The 23,219-nt window shown below is 39.8% G+C and overlaps 1 protein-coding gene and 1 pseudogene across 2 annotated transcripts in view; both read right to left on the minus strand.

The window, feature by feature from the left end:
* DDX52 (DExD-box helicase 52) overlaps positions 1-4,814 on the minus strand; it is a 31,756-nt gene extending 26,942 nt beyond the window's left edge. The window contains exons 1-3 of one of the 2 annotated variants that reach the window (XM_069078062.1): positions 4,661-4,814; positions 3,183-3,399; positions 2,647-2,786 (exon numbers count right to left, since the gene is read on the minus strand). In XM_069078062.1, coding sequence (XP_068934163.1) covers positions 2,647-2,786; positions 3,183-3,399; positions 4,661-4,747 — 444 coding nt within the window. In that variant the 5' untranslated portion in view covers positions 4,748-4,814. The remainder of the gene's footprint in view (positions 1-2,646; positions 2,787-3,182; positions 3,400-4,660) is intronic. The other variant, XM_069078063.1, reaches the window with a different exon arrangement.
* Positions 1-23,219, minus strand: part of LOC138153746 (heat shock cognate 71 kDa protein pseudogene) — a 572,612-nt pseudogene that overhangs the window by 60,016 nt on the left and 489,377 nt on the right.

Here is a 23,219-nt window from a genome sequence, read left to right on the forward strand (position 1 = left end):
TAAAAATCCAGGAGGGAGCGGTCAACAATGTCAAATCCTAGAGAGATCTAGGATGGGGAAACAAGAAAAGGTCACGGGATTTATCAGTAAAGAGATAACTGGTGAGCTTTTGGAGAGCAGTGAGGATGAAAGCCAGATTGTAAGAGGCTGACAGATGAGAGGGAGGTGAAAAAGCAGAAGAAATGAATATAAAGAGCTTTTTCTACAAGTTTTGCTATAGGATGATAACCTGAGGGAATGATGGAATTAAGTGATCTTCGGTTCTCTGTGCTACACTAAACACAATGCCAGGTTCAATATATAAATCCTCTACCCTGTCAAAATTCAAGTTAATCAAAGAACCACTAAGGAGTTTGGTACTTCTAATTCAGCTTGTGTCCTATCCCCTAATCTAGGATAAGGAAAACTCTGGTTTCTGGACCAATGAGGCATGGGTTCTTGTGACATTCCATCCCTTGACAACCTGTAGGTCACTCCTAGAAACAAACCAGCTTCTCTCCTACTCTCATTTCAAACCTGTACTGACAAAACTGGAAAACACAGTCAGTAAAGCAGTTGTCCAACAAACCCATAAGAATGTAAATTTTCTTTTTTTCCCCTTCTATTTGTGATTTCTCTTCTTATCCCTTCCCCCATTTAAAAATGGATCATTTAAGGAATAGGTGAAATGAACAAGTTCCCTAACTTCATCTAATCCTGCCAAAAGTAGCCCCTCTGAATACACTGAATCATCTAGGTAAGAATTTAACTCTCTGGTTAACTTCTTTATAGGACCACAGATTTTAGTGATGAAAGATACTTTAGAAGTCACTGAATCTAACTCCCTTCCCTCATTTAACAGAAAAAAGAAAGTGAGTCTCAGTGAAGCACCTCAGAAATAAAATAACTAACCCAGGGTTACATAGCTAGTGTCCGATGTGGGATTCAGATCCAAGTCTTCCTGACATTATGCCCAACTTATGCTCCATAGATAAAGAGAAGCTGAAGTAAATGAGGCTGCAAAATGAAAGGTAAAGGTAGGTAGGTGACTTTATGTGGAAATGCTCAGGGGCAGTTAATGAGGTTACCATTGATGCCTCAGTTGTTATGGCTACACTGGGAGTCAGGGAGGTAAGATGGGAAGGTGTGCTATATTGTTATATGACTTCCACTGTCAGAGCAGAGTGCCTGGGTGTTTGTGAGGGGTGGGTGGGGGGTAAAGTGAAGTGAAGGGGTAGTAGTGGAAGAGTTAGAATTGGAAGAATTAGCAGTAGGGTGGCACCCTAAAACAGCACAGTCACTTGCTATGGAATCAACCAATAAGCATTAAGTGCCTACTATGTGCCAGGCACTGCATAATAGGAAAAAAAAAACGAGTCATTGCCTTAAGGAGCTTACAAATTACTGCACATATATGGATATTGAAAAATATATATAAAATAAAGACAAGGTAATTTCTCTGAAGGGGAGGTCGCAAGCAGCTGGAAAGATGAGGATAGGCTCCATGGAGAATGGGATTTGAGCCTAATTTTAAAGGAAGCAAAGGATCCTAAAAGATAGAGGTGTGGAAGGAAGCCATTCTAGGCAAGGGCGACAGCCAGTGCAAAAGCACAGAGGGGGAGAAAGAACAGCAGTAAGATCATGGAGTTCAGGAAAGGGGAGTATTATAAAATAAGGCTAGAAAGGTAAACTGGAGGCCAGGTTGTAAAGGCCCTTAACTGCCAAACAGGAGCTTATATTTGATGCTAGATGTAACAGAAAAAAAGCCATTAGAATTTATCGATGGGGGACTGACACGGTCAGATCTGAGATTTGGGAAAAGGTACTCTGGAAGCCATATAGAAGACTGATTTTAAATGGAAGAGATGAGAGCAGAGACCAATTAGAAAGCTACTGTGATAGTCCAGGCAAGAGATGATAGGGGTGAAATAAGGTGGTGGTTTTGTGAGTGGAGAAAAGGAAACAAATAAATGCAAGAGACCTTGTGGAGGTAAAAACAAGATTTGGCAACTGATGGTATGTGTGCAGTGTATATAGGATTTTTCTAGGAATGGGCAGTGGTGGGCTCTAAGTTTATTATAAGATGTGTCTACCAACAACTTGAAAGCAAAAAGCTAAGAAGGGCTACATGATATACTGCTAAGGACATGGTATTTATAGTCAAAAGGACCTGGATATGAATCTTAGCTCTGCCAGTATTACTTATATGACTTTGGGAAAGTGTCTTCACCACTTTGGGCCTCAGCTTCTTCATTCATAAAATGACATTTTCATGGTACAATGTTAGTAGGGAACTTGGTTTCAAATCCCAACTCTGATGACTACTACCAGTGTGACTCTGGCCAAAACATTTAATGTCACTGGGCCTCAGTATCCTCATCTGTAAAAGTGAAGAGACTGGATTAGATGGTCTGAGATCCCTTTCAGGTCTAGCTCCTATGATCCTATGGCTAGATGACATCTAACATACATTCAAATAGTAAACCTATGATTCTCACACTTTGACAGTCTAGATTCAAATTTACCTCAATAGAAATTCAAGACCCCAAAATGATCCAACCAAGTCAAATGGGGAAGATGACGATGATGACAACAACAACAATAATAACAACAACATGAAATCAAGGAAAGATTCTTAGGTTTTTCGGTTTAACAAATTAGCCTAACCTTTTGCTTTCGGAGCCGTTCCAATTTCTCTGCAGTTAGTTTATTTTCTTCTTTTCCTTTTTTATCTTTAATCTTGGCTTCCAATGAGGACATCCATAGTATAGTTTCTTCTTCCTTGCTGGAACTAACTGCAATAGCTTCTAAGGTTCAAAAAAAAAAAAAGATCTTGGGCATACGGTTCATCTTTCCCAGATAGTAAACTTGCATGTCCATATCCTCCGAAGGCACAACAACGCGCTCTTTAGTTTACTGATATTATAGATGTTCCTTTTGGTGAAGACATTCTTCACTTTTTGTGTGTGCCCTGGACCCCTTGGACTAGTCTGGTAAAACCTATGGGGGCTCCTTCTCAGAATTATGTTTTTAAATAATTTAAGAAAAAGGTAAATTTGAGTTGGATATTAATTAATTATAAAATAAATATATAACTTTTTTCCCCACTCAAGTTCATGGACTCCCTGAAGCCTATCTGCAGTTCCCCCAGGGATTTGTGGATCCCAGATTAAGTTTTAAATGCAATAGAAAATAGTACTAACCAGAAGCTTGTTTTCTCTTCTTCACGTTACGTTTCTGCTTCTTTTCAATTCTGTTATCCGCCTCACCTTCAGGTTTTTGCTGTACTCTCTCCTCTCCCTTAGATAGGGCATTATCCAATGAGGTTCCATTTTCAGGTGGGGTAGATTTCTTGCTTCCTAAGAAGTTCAGTTCCTCTAATACCTCTGAGGAATCAAAGTCAAATTTCCTTTTTCCTAGCTGAGAACCAAATAATTTGAAATGAAACTGATTTGTTGACTATTTTCCCCCTAATCAGAACTTGCAATAGACCACATGTGCCCAGTAGTTGTGTGCCTACTATAGGCAGAAAGGGAATAGATATTGAACTGAATATAGAAGCAAACATTGTTCTATTTTGAGGGTGGGTGGAAGCAAGGGTTTAATTCATATCCTTACTCAAAAACTTTCAATGACTCCCTTTTTCAGTTTCATGAACCATAAGCAAAACAACTTTGTCACTGTTCCTGAAAAGGGTTGTGTTAATAATGCTCCTCTTCCGGCTCCATTCACCATCCCTGTAACTTTCCAAACCAAAATACCTCTCTCACTCCATAACTTGCCTATATATGCTTCTCCCTCTATTAAAATGTAAGCTCCTTGAGGGCTGAGGCTGTCTTTTTTTTTTTTTTTGTATCTATATTCCTAGCATATGGCCCAGAGTTTGGAACATGGTAAGTGTTTAAAAAAGGCTTTTTCATTCATTCATTCTACTCATCTGGCATCTAGCATATTACCTTGCACTTATTTTTTTTATGTGTGTGTACTTACCCTCCCCCCCCCCAACCCAATTAGATTGCAGATTCCTTCCAGGAACTGATTCAACAGGAATGGCTTTCTAGTGTAAAGCACTATTGCCATGGTCCAGGGGGATATACAGAGGTCAGAGTCCCTGCTCTTAAATGGTCTGCTGAAGTGTCAAGACAAACACACAAAGAGTTGAACAAAAAAGAGATGGGTTCAACGACAACGCAAAGGAAGTCGTTGGAAGCTTGTGTTGAAGGGACTTCAGAGACCCTCCAAATCCAAACTCCCTTTTCAATAGGGGAATCCCCTCTACAGACTCCAGTGACAGGGAACTTACTCCGTCTATCAGACCGCCTGTCCCACTGTCAGCAGTTTCTGAACAGCGCCTTCTTTCTAAGACACGTGTTCAAATCTCTAGTTGTATTGGTCGTCTTTCTGCGGACACTAAATCTACTTCCTTCTGAAAGCCTAGAGGGCAAAGCTTGTACACAAAACTTCAGATGTTGCTTTGACCAAGGCAGGAGAGACTTAAGACATCAAGTAACTAGTTAGAAAACGAATAGTACAGAGATGGGGCCGAGCCTGGCGGCGAGTTCGGGGCGCCACGAACTACCCAGACCGAATGTGTCCCAGACAGTGCCCCAAGATCCGATACTGGTGGACGCACGCGTCCAGCGGGGTTGTAGCCCGTCCTCGCTTCCTCCCCTGCCCTCACCTGGAATCGGGCCGCATCCGCCGGGAACCGCCTCAGATCAAACTTGGCTCCGACGCCGAGGCGACGGAACAGATCGTGAGCATCCATGTCTAACCAGCAGGCCTAGCGGCGGCGGAGCGCATGCGCATTGCCGCCCCTCAGCGTGGGGTGGGGGTGGGAGGGAACCGGAAAGGAAGAGGGCGGAAATGACGAGGGGGCGGAAGTGACTCAATGATCACTTCACGTGGTGCTCCGAGCCTGCTGTCATCTTCAGAGCCGTAGTATCCCAGAAAGGGGTTGTAGAGTTAGAACTTAGACTAGTTAATTAGAATTTAACCAATATTCAATGTTTGTTTTTAAAAGGCTCCTTTAAGGTTTATTGTATGGGTCAGTTTTAAGTCAGCTGAGGCAATAATAACCTTATGCGTGAGCATTTTTCCAGACTTCCGAGAAGTAATTGAGGTATGGGCAATGGCCACAGTCATTGCATTAAAATATAAATAAAAAAGTGGAAGGATCTAAGCGTTCATTAACTTTTTTTTCAATCAATGAAAATACGCCTTCTCTCCCTCCTCTTTTTCCTCCACTGAGAAAGAATATGAAACAAAACAAAACAAAACAAGATCCGTGTTAGAATTATGTATTGTCAAGCAAAACATCCTTCCATTGGCCACGTCCAAAAGTATGTCTAAATCTGCACCCTGAGTATACCACCTGTTAGGGTGTTTTTCATCATGAGTCCTTCGGAGTCTGGTACTTCATTGCATTAATCAGAGTTCTAAAGCCTTTTCATGTTTGTCTTTACAAATATGCTTCTAGTATAACTTATTTTCCTGGTTCTGTTCACCTGCATTGGTTCATACAAATCTCAGATTTCTATGAAACCATCCCTCTCATCATTTGTTACAGCACAATAGAATTCCCTCACATTCCTGTACCATAACTTGTTTGATCATTTCCAGGTGATAACACCCCCTCAAGTTTTCAATTCTTTGTCACTGTGAACAGAGCTGTTATAAATATATTGAACAAATGGGTTCTTTTCCTCTTCAATGTTTTTGGGGTAAGAACCTAATTCACAGGATAAAAAGTTTAATTTTCATTATGTAAAATTAAAAAGGTTTTGCGCTTCCACAAACCAAAACAGCTGAAATAAAAAGAATAGCAGGAAACTGGGGGAAAATTTTTTGCAGTAAGTTTCTCTGATAAAGGTCTCATTTCTCAAATACATAGAGAACTGAGCCAAATTTATAAGACTAAGAACCATTTTCTGACTGATAAATGGTCAAAGGATATGCATGAATAGGCCATTTTCAGAGGAAGAAATCAAAGCTATCAACAGCCATATGAAAAAGTGCTCTAAATCACTAAAAGTAGAGCAATTCAAAATAAAACAACTCTGAGGTACTATCTATCAGACTGGCTAAAATGACAAATGCTGGAGGGGATGTGGGAAAATACACTAGTACAGTGTTGATAGAGCTGTGAACTAATCCAACCATTCTGGAAGCACAATACCCAAAAGGCAATTAAACTGTTCTTACCCTTTGACCCAGCTACTAGGGCTATATATATATATATTTTTTTTTTTTTCAAATGCCTTATTAACTTCTGATTTACATCATTCATTTCTGCCAGATTTTGAGTTACAAATTTTCTCCCCGTTTTTTCCCTACCCACTGCCCCAAAATAGCAGTCTCACAGGATATCCCCTCCTCCAATCTGCTCTCTCCCCTATTTTCTCCCATACCCCTTTCAACTTTTCCAGTAGGGCATGGTGGATCTCTATGCCCCAGTGCCTGTATATCTTATTTCCCAATTAAGTGTAAAATAGTATTAATAATAGTATATATATTTAAACATTTGATTTTAAAACTGAATTCCAGATTCATTCTCTTCCTCCCTTGTCACCCACTCTTACTGGGAAGATAAGCAGTTCAGTATAGGTTGTACATGTGTGGCTAATGCAAAACAATAACACAGTAGATATATTATAAAAGACTGACTATATTTCCCTCCCTCCTATCCCACCTGCCACTTGTTCTATTCTCTACTTTGATCTTGTCCCTTTTCAAAAGTGGGTGCTTCCAACTTCCCTCCCCCCCAGCCTGCCTTCCCTCTCATCCCCTTCCGCCCTACTCTCCTGTAGGGTGAGATACCCTATTTAGTGTGTATTTCATTCCCTCCCCAAACCAAATTCAATGGGAATAAGGTTGACCCATTCCCTTTTGCCTTCCTATTCTTCCCCTCCATTGTAACCATTTTCCCTTGCCTCTTCTATATGAGATAGTTTATCCCATTCGGTCTCTTCCTATCTCCTCTCATTATATTCCTCTCTCACCTCTTAATTTCATCTTTTAAGTATCATCCCTTCCTTTTAAATTGGTCCTGTGCCCTCTATGTATACCTGTAAACATATATACACACATTCACATATGTATTCATCTGCCCATATGCCCTCATATATATATATTTCTATTCCCTTCAACTACTGAGAAAAGTTTCATAAGTTACAATTATTGTTTTTCCATGTAGGAATGTTAATAGTTCAACTTTGATAAGTTCCTTATGATTTCTTTTCCCTGTTTACCTTCTCAAGCTTCTCTTGCTTCTTTGTATCTGAATGTCAAATTTTCTATTCAACTTTGTTTTTTTTCAGCAAGAATGCTTGAAAGTCCTCTATTCCACTGAATGACCATATTTTCCCCTGAAACATGATACTCAGTTTTGCTGGGTAGGTGATTTGTAGTTTTAATCCCAGATCCTTTGACCTCCGGAATATCATATTCCAAGCCCTTCGATCCCTCAGTGTAGAAGCTGCCAGATCCTGCATTATCCTGATTGTGTTTCCACAATATTCAAATTGCTTCTTCCTGGATGCTTGTAATATTCTCTCCTTAATCTGGGAATTCTGGAACCTGGCAATAATATTCCTAGGAGTTTTCTTTTTGGGAACTTTTTCAGGAGGTGATCGGTGGATTCTTTCAACCTCTATTTTGCTCTCTGGTTCTAAAACATCAGGGCAGTTTTCTTTGAGAACTTCCTGGATGGTTTCTAGGATGATTTCTAGGTTCTTACTTTGATCATGGCTTTCAGGTAGTCCAATAATTTTTAAATTATCTCTCCTGGATCTCTTTTCCAGGTCAGTGGTTTCACACTGCCTTCTATTCTTGCATTTGTTTGGATCTGTTTAACAGCATCTTGATTTCTCATAAAGTCATTAGCTTCCATTTGCTCCAATCTAATTCTGAAGCAGTGATTCACCTCATTGAGCTTTTGAGATTCTTTTTCCATCTGGCAAATTCGACTTTTTAAGGCATTCTTCTCCTCGTTGCCTTTTTTGAGCCTCTTTTGCCATTTAAGTTAGTCTATTTTTTAAGGTAGTATTTTCCTCAGTCAGGCTGTTGACTCTCATTTCATAATTTTCTTGCATTGTTCTCATTTCTCTTCCCAATTTTTCCTCCACTTCTCTTATTTGCTTCTTAAGGTCCTCTATGGCTTGTAACCAGCTCGTATTTTCCTTTGACGCTTTTGGTGCAGGAGTTCTGACTTCACTGTCTTCCTCCTGTTCCATGCTTTGGTCCTTTTTGTCCCCAAAATAGGAATCTAATGTTGGAATCTTCTGTCTGCTTTGTTTCCTTTGCCTGGTCATGTTGCCCCTCAGTCACTTGACCCCTGGGCTTTTTGCCACAGTAGGACTCTGCCACCAGACAGGGGAGCTTTCGTCTCAAACACTGGGGTTTTCTCAGATGCCAGAGGTATTAGATGGGTGCCCTCTCTGAGGTCTCCACACTCTCTAGCAAGCTAGACACACACCCCAGGACCTCCACCCTAGACTGCAATCCACATCCAAGAAGGTTAAAGCAAGAGCAATTACCCCTCAGACTGGTGCTTGGTCCCCCTACACTCTGCAGTCCAGGAGCTGAAGCTGCCACATGGAGCTGGCTGGCTGTGCTGGCAACTCAGCGGTTTCTTGCCCTGGGGGTGAAAGCCCCGCACTCCCACTTACTGGGTTCCAAAGTCCAGACTGCACTGACCTCTCACTTTGTCTTTTGCATCTATGTGTTGATAAATCTGGAAAGGGTCACAGCTGCTGCTGATCTGGAGTCCCATGGGCTGGTGGCTGGTCAGGCCTGCCCTTCGGCTAAAGCCTTGGCGTCGGGCTGGGCTCGGCTCCCAGAGCACTGGGCTGGCTGATTCTTTCTGGCCTACCGGAGGTTAGCTTCTCTGTGTCATTTTGTGGGTTCTGCAGCTCCAAAGTTTGTTTAGAGTCCCCTTTTTACATGGATTGGGGAAGGTAGAAGCCAGAGCAGTGGGGAGGTCCTGCTTCTACTCTACCATCTTCCTACTAGGGCTATATTGACCCTGGTACTAGGGCTGTATCACAAGGAGAACAAAGTAACGAAAAGGATTCACAAGTGCAAAAGTATTTATAATAGCTCCTTTTGTGGTGGTGGTGGTGGTAGCAAAAAAATTGAAAAGCTTGTCTGTAATTCTGTCCTTTTCCCCCTTATTTAGGGGAAAAACGTTTTCAATAATCTTTTTTTTTTCATTCTTTTTTGGGGGCCACCTTTTTCTATCCTCCCTCTCCTGTGCTGCACCTCCTACTCCATCCCAGGGAGATGTAACCCCTTGTCCCAAAGCCCCAGTTTTAAAGAACTCTTTCCTTTCTGGTGGAGATGAATGCCCTGCCCTGGGTGAGGTTCCTGGTGAGTTGGAGAGGCAAGAGACTTCCAGCCTTCACCAGTCTTCCCTTTGGGACTTTTCAAGGCCAGTTGGTTTTGAGACTCTTAGAGCACCAGTATTCTTCAGGAAGTGAGTTATGAGAAGGAAGATGGAAAAGACCAACCCTATTTAAAATAAAAAGGGCAACTCTTGGACCTTTTAAAAGAGCTAATGTAGAAGAGCTTGGGCAAAAGACCTGGAAACACAGACTCTGTCTGGACTGACCAGAAAAGCAAAACCTTATCCTTGGTTTGGTAACCTGAGCCCTTCATGGAGAGAGGGTCAGGCATTTCCTAGTAGCCACCCACTATGGGTCTCATTTCAACAACTCAGTATACATTTGTCAAAACTCCTACCATGTGCCAGGCACCAAGCTAGGCATTGGGAGTCTAAAGATGAGCGACGAACAAGACCCTGACTGCAAGGAGCTTCTAGCCTACTAGCCTACTACTTCAGCTCCTAGTGAACAAGAATAAAGCAGGGCCAGAGATCACACACCCCTGCCTACCTTTGAAACTTGGGGCTGGGTTTGTGCCACATTTCTTGGTGCTTTGTACTTCCATCCTTTCCCTCTCTAGTAAAATAAAGACTGCAAACATCAGAGGTGTGGCTCTAATACCTTGATGACTCACCCAATGACTGTTAACTCAGCAGAAACCAAAGATGATAAAAGAGCAACTTATGGGAGCGATACTTTTATTTGTTTCAGTGTCTTTTCACGAGCTTCCTCAGGAAACAACAACAACAATAATAAAAATTATTGTCTGGGGGGAAGTGAAAACTTCTCAGAACTTCCCTCTCCCTTCCCCCACTCCTTCTTCTGCTGTTAATCAGCAGCAAGCCCTTTCAGGAGGCTTTCCGATTTCCTGACTCTGCAGGCCCCTCCTCCTGGCCAGTGGGGGTCAGGGACAGCCCGAGCTCACTCCTCCCCATTGCTTTGGGACCCTTTCCCCCACTTTTCCCTTGCTGTTAATCATCATCCTTGTTCTTTGTAAGCCATAGTGGCAGGCTCGTCTGTTGTTTGCCATTGGGGGGAGATTTGAGGCCACCTCTCAGCCAATGGGAGAAGGGACCCCGTTAGGGTATAAATTCTTGTTCTGTCTTTTGTAAGGGGCCTCTTCCTTATGATCAGTCATGGGGAAGACAGCCCTCTTCACCCAGGGAAGAGAATAAATTCCTGTTCTTATCCTAAGAGATCTCTGTGTTCTTGATTAAATTTTGGATGAGGTTTTTCATCACAAACATTATTAAGCACCTAGTATGTGCCATGTGTTGTGCTAAGCCCTGGGGATACAAATACAAAAAAGAAAGACGATCCCTGCCCTCAAGAAGCTTACTGTGTAATAAGGGAAGCGCAGTTTAATAGCCTTTTGGGCATTGTGCTTGCAGAATGGTTGGATTAGTTCACAGCCCTACCAACAGTGTATTTCCTCACACCCCCTCTAGCATTTGTCATTTTATTTATTTATATGCATATTTATATTATGTTATATTACATTATATTATTTATTTACTTTTTTAATCTTTATAATAAAAGAAAATTGACCTCCCATGGATGCATGGTGGTGAAATCAAAGAAGTTCAAATGGGAATCCTGCCCCCCAAGGTAAATGACTTTTTCTAAGGCTTCACAGGAAGGGTCAGAGGTGAGATTTGAACTGTCTGACCCCAGAGCCACTGAGCGTTCCACTATACCAGATAATGAACAGCATTAAGTCGTCAAGACCTAAGTTCAAGTCTTATCCCTGATGAATACTGTCTATGAGACCCTGGGCAAGTCACTTAGCCTCCCCATGTCCCAGATGGCTCTCTAATAAGACTCTAGCTTACTGAACAGGTACTGACCTACACAGGTGAAAGGCATTTCCTTACTGGAAGTTCCCTACAAGGAATAATTCCTAGATCCTGTTATAAAACAAAAAACAAAATAGCAAAGGACCTATAATTTTACCCACTTGTAATTTAGTAGAAGATAGGTATGATGGAGTTGCTTGAAGTATATTGAGGTTAAGTGGCATAGCAATTGTCTGAGATGTCAGAGATGGCTGGTGAGCCTAGGGTGGTTCCAAGCCCAGCATGCTGCCTAGACTTCTATAATAGTGGTATCTTAATTGCAGTATCTTGGCGTTATACACTGTGTGACCTTGAGCAAATCCTTAATCTAACCAGGTCTATTACATGCTTAGACACATATTGATAATAGCTGTAATTCACACAGTACTTTACAGTTTGTAAAACATTTGATCATCTCTAAGACAACTCCAAAAGACTCATAATGGAAAATACTATCTACATCCAGAGAAAGAACTTTGGGATCTAAATGCTGATGGAAGCATACTATTTGCTCTCCTTTTCTTTTGTTGTTTTGTTTTGTTTCTTCTTTCTCATGGTCCCTCCCATTAATTCTAATTCTTCACATCATGACTAATGTGAAAATATGTTTAATATGAATATGTAAGTAGACCCTATATCAGATTGCATGCCATCTTGGGGAGGGGGGAGGAGAGGAAGGAGGAGAAAATGTAAAACTCAAAATCTTATGAAAGTGAATGTTGAAAACTAAAAATAAATTATATTTTAAAAAGAAAAAAATATCATTAGCTTCTCACATTTCTAATAAAGGTTAATTTTTGGAAAAACAACAACAAAAAACCAAAACCATTTGATCTCACAAAACCCTATGAATATCTGCAAATATCATTATTTACATCTTTCAGATGAGAAAACTAAGTTTTTAGAGAAATTAAATGACATGTTCCTTGGTCACAGAGGATCAGAACCCAAGTTTCCTGACTCCCAGTGGAAATTTGGGATTTGTTCCATGATATTGTAGCTGCCTCCTTGTGAAGGGTTTGGATTAAACCATTTGGTGGTCCTTTCCAAATCTAGCATTTTAAGGTTCTTTGGACAGAGAAGCCACACCACATATGGAAAAGGTATATTCTTAAATATTTCCTTATTTCTCCCTAAAGAAAACTTGAAACAGTGAGTGCTGAGTTTGGAGTCAAAGGAACAGAGTTCAAATCCTCTGTCTGCTATTTATTTTCCATGAGATCATAAGCAATTCACACAATTTTTCTGAGCTTCAGTTTTCTTTTCTTTAACATGAAGCAATTGAGGGTGGCTAGGTGAATAGAGCACCAGCCCTGGAGACAGGAGGACCTGAATTCAAATCCGAACTCAGACTTAACACTTACTAGCTGTGTGACCTTGGGCAAGTCACTTAACCCCAATTGCCCTGTGAAAAGCAAACAAACAAAACCCCAACAACAAAAAAACATGAAGCAATTGAACTCAATGACTTCTATGATCCCTTCCAGCTCCAAATCTATAATCCTATGATTTATTTATGAGGGTGAAATAGTGCCTAACATCACAAGTAACAAGGTTCACAGCATCTTATGCTTCTTTGAAATCTCACTGTGCATAGACCAAACTTGGTTCATTCGTTTTTTCAGTCATATGAGACTCTTTGTGATCCCAGTTGGGGTTTTCTTGGCAAAGACACTGGAGTCATTTGCCATTTCTTTCTCCAGCTTGTTTTACAGATGAGAAAGAGGATTTTGAAGGTCCCTTTTGATTTAAGAAGCCAAAATGTTCTCACTTGCTTGCCGTTCAGCATACATAACAATACATCTCAAATTTCCTCACCTTTGTCCCATGCCTGGAGAACCATCCTTCCCATCTCTGCCTCTTTCAAAGCTTTGCTCAAGCACAACCTCCTAAATTAGAGGCAAACTGATTCCCTTAGTTGCTGAACAGCAAACAAGTGAGAACATTTTGGCTTATGCTTTAGAAATGTGAGACATAGTTCTCACATCTTCCCTTCTTAAATCAAAAGTTAAAATATTCCAGTGGTGAAATTTTAACACAAGTGGTGAATATGATGTAGGTTCCTAAGGATCTGAGATCAGAGAACTTATAAGGGACTTTCAAAATCCTCTTTTCCAATCCCCTTATTTCACAGTGAGGAAATAAGGCCCAGGAAGATGACTTGCTCACAGTCACACAGGTAGTAAATAATTCCAAATGCTCAGTTCTACAAGCACAGAAGGGAAGGAACAGTAACTATCAATTACAAATTGAAAGGACCAATGCTGGCCTCAAGGTGGCGCTCCAGAGTAACCCTAACAGTCTAGTATTTATCTGAACAGAGAAGACCTGAGCAGGCAGCCTTCTAGATAAATAAGAATTTGATATAAACTGTGGGGCTCTATGGACACACCTGTATCTTATGGAAATGCATTACTGAGTCATAGGATTATAGACTTAGGACTGGAAAGGGCCTTGGATATCATTCTTTTTTTTTTTTTTAAAGCAATTGGGGTTAAGTAATTTTCTTAAAGTTACAGGGCCAGTTATTTTGTGTGGGTGCCAAGTATCTGAGGCTGGAACTGATCCCAGATCTCCCGATGCCGGGGCCAGCACTCTTACTTACTGTGCCACCTGGCCACCCCTTGGATATCATTCTTGTCTAATCCACTCACCTTGGAGATGATGAACCTGACACCCAAAGAAGTTAACTGACTTGCCTAAGATTATACAAATAGTGTCAAAGAAAGGATTTGGAATCTGGTCCCCTGACTCCAACCCCAACACTTTTTCCATTGTATCATGCTATTGTGTGGTTGACTCCCTCCACCCCCCATTGCACCAGTTCCACCTTTTGAAAGTACTAGGAATATAAGACCCAGAGGCATCTGGGGAAGTTGGCTCTTTCTTAGTAGGTTAAGTTGTCAGATTCCTAGTTCACATCAAAAAGTTCTATGAATCTGTGAGTTTACCACAGTCTTGAGTGAAATTGGAGCTCAATGAGAAGATATCAATGCCCATGGTTTGCAGAACCCCACAGTACCTTGCAGTACTTGCAGACACAATGTTAAAATCTCAAGGTAATAATAAAGATGATGTTGATTATTGTAATGATGATATTAATCATAATGGTTCCCATTTACTGTGACAGAGAAGGGGGGGAACATACAGCCTATGAGCTCTATTGGTATTTAGGTAATGTCAAGGGAACTAGTGGCAGTTAAGTCAAGGAAAGGCAGAGTAGTGCATTGGGAAGAGTTGCTGGATTCAAGTACAGATGTTAGCACTTACTACTTGAAAGATGTTAGGCAAATGACAGCTTTTCTGGGCTTTGATTTCCTTATCTGTAAAAGGGGGGAGTTAGAGGAGATGAGCTTAAGATCCCTGCAACTCTGATCTATAATCCTATGACATGGGTAAAAGTTACACCATCTCTAGCTCCTATTTCAATAATTCACCAAATATTTGTTAAATTCCTGCTATGTGCCAGGCACTGAGCTAGGCACTAGAAGTACAAAGAAAAAAGCTGTTCCAGCCCCTGCACTTATAACCTATTAGCTGAGCTGTCTGGTTGAACTAATGATCTGCAGATAATCCCTAAGTGAAAACCTTAGTGAAATCCCTAAGTATGAATAATTCTACATTGCACCTCTCACCTTACACCATAGGGAGGAACATCCAGACTTCTGCCCTTTTTTGGCAGAGGTTCGGGGGAATGGCTGGAGGTGGGAAAAAAACAGAAGAAATATAGAAGCAAGGATGGGTGTGGTCAACAGCTAATAAGATTCTGCCTTTCAGTTCCATCAGAAGCCCTTACAGTATCAAAAAATCTAGTACTGGAAGGGACCTTAAGCTTTAATAGTTCAAAACTGCACTAAGACTTTTGGGATACCCTGTATTCTCTGAATGGCAAGATGCAAAATCTTCAAAAGGATTAGTTCATTTGTTTTCATTTGATTTAGTGCTGAAAGGGATAAGATACCATCTAGTTAGTACAATTCCCTTATTTTTAAAATGAGGAAACTGAGGCACAAAAAGATGAAGTGACTAGCTATGGTCACAGAACCAGATCTCTTAACTAGAAGAAATCCTATACTCATTTCCACTGTAACATGCTGCCCTTCCCCTAGGGCATGATATGTTTTCTCAGGCATGGGAGTGGTAGTGTGCAGTCTTCTAATGATGAAAAGAAACAACTCCAAATAGAAAGATCTGGTCATGTGTCACTTTTTCTCTAGAAATTTTTAGGCTTACATAATTCCCACAAATTCTCTGCTCTCAAAAGCCTAGCTATGGTTAGCTACAAAGACACCCTGTCTCTTAACTAAACAAATTGGTACCTAAAAACAAACCTGTCTTTGTTAATTTTCTTTGGTCTTTAGTCTCTTTTTGGAAATTAGTTTTCATAGGAGGGGAGTGGTAGAAGAATGGTCTACAGTCATGTTTTGCAGGTGGGGGCTAGGCACATACTGCCTGCTCCCCCAATCTTTAACAATCAGTGATCACCTGAATGTGGGACATCATGGTTTATATTAGTGGTGTAACTCAAATACAAATGGATCCCTTTGGCCCACATATTGGTCTAGAAAAACCACAAAATAATATTACTTATGTTTTATATTTTCATTTATTTTGTTAAACATTTTCCAGTTACATTTTAATCTGGTTTATTACACTAGGTAGTTTTATGGTCATTTGTGACCCATGGACAATATTTGACACCTCTGGTTTATCTGGTCTACATATAATTTATCTATGTGATTTCCCACAGTAGAAACATTTTCTGTAACAACTGATTTTTCTTAAAAAGTTAATGATGATTATGATGATAGCATTTATATAACACTTAAAGTTGGTAAAGAATTTTATCTCATTTGATCCTAAAAACAACCTTATTAAATAGATACCATAATTAATCTCATTTTACAGATGAGGAAACTGAAGCTGACACATTGGCTTTCCCAGCATAGTAAGTATCTGAGGCAGTATTAGAACTCACATTCTCCTGACTCCAAGTCCAGCACCTCTATCCACGGTGCTAACTAAACAAATGAGAGTCAAAGAGGATCCCAGGAAATAAAATGAACAATTTTGATACATAAAATTTTAGAAAAGTCTTTGTATAAATAAGTCCAATATAGCTAAGATGAAAGGGGAAATGGCTAATTGGGGGGAAAAAATCTTTGTAAATTTCTCTGATAAAAACCTCATTTCCAAGCTATATAAGTGATTCAAATTTACAAGCCATTATAAATTATTTAACAATTGATAAATGGTCAAAGGATATGAATAGGCAATTCTAAATGGACAACATCTAAATTATCTATAGCTGTATAAAAAATGTTAATAGCTAATAATTAGAAAAATGAAATTAAAAACAACTCTGAGGTTCTACCTGTAAGATGGGTAAATGTGACAAAAAGGGAAAATAACAAATGTCGGAGGACTTCAGAAAAATAAGCACTAAAAATATGCACTATTGATGAAGCTGTGTCTAACCATTTATTTGGGACTATACTTCCTAAAGTTGTTAAATTGTGCATACTCTTTGACAGAACAATACTATTACTAGGCCTATATTCCCAAAGAGATCAAAGAAAGAGGAAAAGGTCTTATATGTACAAAATATTTATAGGAGCCCCCACTTTTTTTTTTTCTTTTTGGAGGGGGGAAGGCAGGGCAATTGGGGTTAAGTGACTTGCCCAAGGTCACACAGCTAGTAAGTGTTAAGTGCCTGAGGCTGAATTTGAACTCAGGTCTTCCTGACTCCAGGGCAGGTGCTCTATTTACTGTTCTACCTAGCGCCCCTCCCCCCCAAGGAGCTCTTTTTGTAATAGAAAAGAACTAGAAATTAAGGAGGTATGGGGAATGTTGGTGAATGGCTGAGCAAATTATGGTATGTGAACATAATGGAATATTATTATGCTCTAAGAAATGATGAAAAAGATGGTTTCAGAGAGATCTGGGAAGACTACATGAACTGATACAGAGTGAAGTGAGAGGAACTAGAATACCAATGTATACTATAACACCAACATTATATAAACAAACAACTTTAAAAGACCAAAGAATTCTGATCAATTATGATTCCAGAGTGCCAATGATGGATAATACTACCAACCTCTTGATGGTAGTGGATTGATACAAATAATGAGACATGTATTTTTGGACATGGTCAATATGACAATTTATTTAGTTTGATTATGATTGTTTTTTTATAAAGATTGTTTCTTTATTTTTTTCTGGGAGAGGGAAAAGAAAGGAATGGGAGGAATTAAAAGTGCTTAATATTTAAAAAACAAAAAAAAAAACCCAAGAAATTTCCATTTAGTTCCTCTCCTACACAGAAACCTATTAGGGAAGTGAGAGTAGAGTTTTTAGGATCAATTTCTAGATCTAGTTCTAGAATCTTTCTTCAGGGAATCCTCAGTCTGTTTGGGGAGAGTGAGAAATAGCTCTTATTAGATCCCAGTCTTATTAAGAATTTGTTTAAATTTTAATGCTATTTTATTTTGTGTTATGAGAGACAGCATGGCTCAATGGATTAGGTGTTGGACCTGACAGTTAAAAAGATCTGGAGTTATATCTCATCTATTAAATTACTAACTGTTAAATTACTAACTGTGTGATGCATCACAACCTCTTTGAACTTGAGTTTACTCATCTGTAAAATGGGAATAATAGCACAATTGCAAGATTGTTATGAGGCTTAAATGAGATCATCTACTCTATATAAATTGTTCCTAACAAAATTTTACTGAAATCTTGGTCTCATTCAGACATATAAGGCTGAGTCTGTGCTGAATTATGACCAAGAAATAATAAAATGATAGAATATTAGAGCTAGAAAAGAGCCTTCAATTCATCTAGCAAAATCACTTCTTGACCATCAATGTGATAAGCATAGAAGAATCTGTAGAAGATCAACAAGAAGCATTTATTCAGTGCCAACTAAACGCCAGGCACCGTGCTAAGAACTAGGGATATAAAGAAAAGGCAGAAGACAGTGTCTGACCTCAAGAAGCTTACAGTATAACGGGGGGCGACAACATGCAAACAATTATGTACAAACAAGGTATTGACAGGATAAAATGGAGACGCTCAAGAGAGGGAACGCACTAGAATTAAGAGGCATTTGGACAGGCTTACTACAGAAGATGGGATTGGGGCTTAAAGGAAGTCAGGGAAGCCAAGAGGCAGAGTTGAGGACAAACAGCATTCCAGGCATGGGGGCAGACAGTGAAAATGGCCAGAGTTGAATCTGGGTCACATGAGCAAAAAAATGGAGGATGAGACATTTTCTTTGATCCTCACAACCTCTCAAACCTCTCCAAAATAGAAATTATGCACCAAAGATAAAACAAATTTAGCATCTTCATGGTCTAGGATACCCAGAACTCAAAAGAGTAAAAACTGACCAAAGAAACCAAAAATCAACCCATGTACTAGTGTCTACCCTGAGCTTATTCAGCACCCATCCCCTTCCATTTTCTATGCTATTGGCAGTGAGACTATACTACTAAACCCAAAGACCCAACAAATGCTTCCAACAAATTCAACCCCATAGCCTGGTTCCCCATTTCTCTTTTCAGTGATGTTGAGATCCTGGCTCTAGGCTGAGGAAATTTGCCAGACAGACAGTTAGCATGGCAGTAGCACTCCAGGACTAACACCTCTGATGTAAGGGCTTGCTGAACTCTTTACAGGGCTGTCGCATGCACCCTGGTGAACTGTCTTGGCAAATGGGCTAAATGAGGTGGAGGGTAACCAACAGGCCTTAAACTTCTCAGTGAGTTAGGGGGATATCTACCCCAAGGATGTGAAGACTTCCCCCAGAGGAATGGGTGAATGAGAACAATTTGTTCCAATGGACATGGAAGCGGCCGAAGCAGGAACTGTGGAATGCTTAGAGCTTGGTCAGACATCAAAGATGCCAAGGTCATCTATTGCATCTCATGCCATTGCCAGTTGTCTTGACTTTTGTCCTGCCACTGGACTCTGATGATTCAGGAAGAGAGAATGAGTTTGAAGATTTTGTGCAGCTCTGCCTCATTTAAATCCAATTTACGGTCAAGTCAAAATGTCATCTCATGATGTCATTGTTCTTTTTCAAAAAATGAAAGACAAGCAAAAACAACAACAAGCACTCCAGCGATGGAAGTTTGCTATGACTGTGACAGACCACTAGTATCATGGCAGTCCTTCAAGAACAGAAGCTTGCTGAGGTCAGGACAGATAGCTAGTACCACAATAGAGAATGGACTGTTATATAAAAGACTTTTGTGGGAAGCAGAAGGACAGATGGAAAGGGGCAGACATATCTGGGTATGAAATAGAACTCAATACTATGCCCCATTCCCCACTCCTTCCAGAGCTCTGGAAATCCAAATAACAGAAATCAACCCTGTAGCACAAGGGTGGACAGCTCTCTGAATTGCTGGTGTTTAGGAACAGAAGAAGCCAAACAGGATACCAGGATAAGACACTGTGTTTATGGGGTGGTGGTGGTGGTATGCAGCACTCTACTAGGCCTGACCTAAAGAGCTCAGCATCCAGCTGGGGACAGTTTTATTTACCCAAAAGTCAGTTGGGCAGAGACTTAGGCTGGTAAAACATGAATTTCCCAGCATGAGAGGAGGCTGACATGCTTTGAGATTCAGCCTCCAAAGAAAACACTATCAAAAAGGAGAGAGTCAGGAAGTAAGCAATAGTGGAAAATAAGGGGTAGGGGGAGAAAAAGGCTAAAGTTGGCAAAGATTTCAGGACAAAGAAAACTGAAAGACCTTGCACATAAGCAGTTAAATCAATAGGTAAAACAACAGAGGGAAATACGAGCTCCAAAACTAGTAAACAAATTCAGACACCTATCAATAAATACTACAAAAACAAAGGAAAATGATCTAATACTTGATGAAACAGAGGACCCTATGAAATGTGAGGAGATCATGGAATCACAAGATGATGTTCCTGAGTAGTTCAGAATAGAAATGAGAGCATGAAAGTGGAATTTGTGGCCTGCACAGCAAAAATATGGATAAAATAGAGAAACTGGAAGCTGCAATGGTGAGTCTAACCAAAGAAACAAAAAAAAGAACAATAAATTGAGAATACAAATATATAGAAATGAAGGACAATCTAGAAGAAGAGAAGCAAAAATCAATATCACTAAGAGAAAATATGCTCAAAATCCAAGCAAAACATATTGATTTTGAAGGCAGGATGTGTAGAGACAATCTAAGGGTCACAGGCCTTCCAAAAGAATGACAGGACAAAAAAAACCCCTTCATACTTCAGTGAAGAAAATAATAGAAGAGAAGTGCCCAGAACTTCTAAAAATAAAAAATGAAATTCTGACTGAAAGAATTCACAAATTGCTTCCAGGAAAATAAAAAAACCCAAGGATGCAAATTCCAAGACACATAGTGGCTAAATTTAGCAATTTAATTCAGATACAACAAATTCTTCAAGACATCAGGAGCTTTTCCAGTACAAAGGAAAGAATATTCAAATAACTCAAGATTATTTTGTACTCACCAGAAAAAGGAAGAGGGAACAGAATGATGTATTCTAAAGAGCAATGGAGCTTAGGATGCAGCTTAGGATGACCTATCCAAATTTGAACTTAATCATATGGAATAGAAGATGAACATTAAACAATAAAGAAGAGTTTGAAACATTCTTAGAAAGAAAATCAGAACTGAAGAGATTATTTACCTCCCAAGAACACCAGCCAGCAGAAATTCAGAATGGTTGAATAAATACAGCAGGCAGAAAAAGCAACAGCAACAGAATGACATCAGAGAGACCAATAAAAAAACTTCTTTCTAAATGTATAGACATTCCCTAATTGATAAATGATGAAAAGATATGAATCCTTAGTTTTCAGAGGAAGAAATCAAAACTATTAATAACCACATGAAAAATATGCTCTATATCACTAATAATTAGAAAAATGCAAATTAAAATACCTTGGAGCTACCACTTCATATCTGTTAGATTGACAAGGATGACAAAAAAGAAAAATGGCAAATGGTAACTAAGTTAGCCATCCTGGAAAGCAATTTGGAACGTCAACCAAAAGGCTATTAAACTGTACATACCCTATTACCGAGTGATATAATTACTAGGTTAATACCCCAAAGAGATCAAAGAAAGAGGAAAAGGGCCCACATGTTCAAAAATATTTATAGCAGGTCTTTTTGTGGTGGCAGGGAATTGGAAATTGAGGGTAGGTCCATCAGCTGGGGAATGGCTGAACAAGCTATGCTATATGAATATGATGGAATACTGCTGTGCCCTAAGAAATGACAAAGGGGATGGTTTTAGTAAAATCTAAGAAGACTCATATGAACTGATGAGAAGTGAAGGGAGTAGAGCCAGAACAATTTCTTTATTTATTTTTGAGGGGGGAAGGGAAGGCAATTGCAGTTAAGTGACTTGCCCAAGGTCTAACAACTAGTAAGTGTTTCAAGTGTCTGAGGTTGGATTTGAACTCAGTTCCTCCTGATTCCAGGGCTGGTGCTCTATTCACTGTACCATCTAGCTACCCCCAGAGCAATTTATATATTAACAGCAATATTATAATCAGCTCTGAAAGACTTAGTAACTCTAATGAACACAATAAGCAACCATAATTCATTATAAAATATGATATTCACATCCAGAAAGTGAACTTGGAGAGCAGATTGAGGCATATTTTCTTCTATTCCCCCCCCATCTTCTTGGAATATAGCTAATGTGGAGATTTATTTTCCATGTCTATATAACATTGTCAAGGATTTTAATTTTTCTTGCCTTCTCAAAGGATGGAGGAAAGGGAGGAGGAAGGGAGAGAATTTGGAACTGAAAATAAAGCAAAATTGAATGAAAAATAAATGTACACAAGGAGATGGGGTGAAGACAGAAATCCAATGGAAGTAATAGTGAATAGGTAGGCCTGGGATATTATGGATAGAACCTGGCATTTCATTTGCCAGGCAAATCAATGATTTTTTTGTGGGACTACATTACACAATGGGAGGGTACATGAAAGCAAGGTAGGGGAGCAGGGGAATAAAAAGGAATGTGTGATGTGCCCAGGTGAAATTGTGGGCTAACAATGAAAGGATGGTGACTCCCATGGTCTCAGAAAGAGAAGAACCTGCAGGGGAGTAGGTGAAGAATAGGTGTAAAAGATTTAAAGGGGAGGAAAAGGATGGAGACATTGCTTGGTGGTGGCGAAGGGTTCCACTTATGAATGCTTCTATGAATGAAGAGAGATCTTTTGTTTAAGGAGATTGAGTGTGGTCTTGGGGACTTGGTACTTAAAAAGATGACTCATCCTACCTTGGGAGGGGGGAGTTGGAACAACTGGCATTGGGAGAATGGGAAGATATGGATGCAAGGAAGAGATTTTCAGGCAAATGGGGAAAAAAAGCTAACTGGTAGACCACCAATCAGTGGTGGAGTATATTACCAGGGAGGGTGATGAAGGCAGTCCTACCATGGGGCATTCATTGTCTTCTCTGACAGTTGTAAGAATTGGCAATGTTCTGGGAATGAGGCATAATGGAAAAGGAGAATCTGTGATGCAAACTCTATTAAGCAGTAGCAGAAACTAGGGGAGAGCCTAGAATGGATACCTTGGACATTTTGATTACCTAAGGAATATAGAGAACAGAGAGAGATTAGATAGTTATAGGAGTCATGAACCAGAGAATGAGGGTCTAGACAGAAACAGAGATTGTATAAAGAAGAGAGTGTGAGAAATCATTTTTTGAAAGGGGCACAAAAATAAAATTTGAAAGAATAATGAGCTAAAAAACTATTAAAGAGGAGGAGAGGACGGAAAATCTATTTGACTTAGGGGAAAAAAACAGAGGAAGAATTATACAACCAGGTCAAAGTAGGAGAGAGGAAGGAACTAATAAGCAAAACGCCAAAGGAAAAGGGGTAATGAGTGAGAGGAGCCAGTGGGAACAGGGCCACCTTAAAAAAGACTAAGCTACAGTAACTGAAGGAACATTGTACTGTGTTTATAGCAGAAGAGGGAGAAAAATCATAA

This window comes from Petaurus breviceps, unplaced genomic scaffold (assembly GCF_028583685.1).
Source record: "Petaurus breviceps papuanus isolate PSGF00001 unplaced genomic scaffold, PetGlider_PUasm1.0 91023, whole genome shotgun sequence".
In the NCBI taxonomy this organism is placed as follows: Eukaryota; Metazoa; Chordata; class Mammalia; order Diprotodontia; family Petauridae; genus Petaurus; species Petaurus breviceps.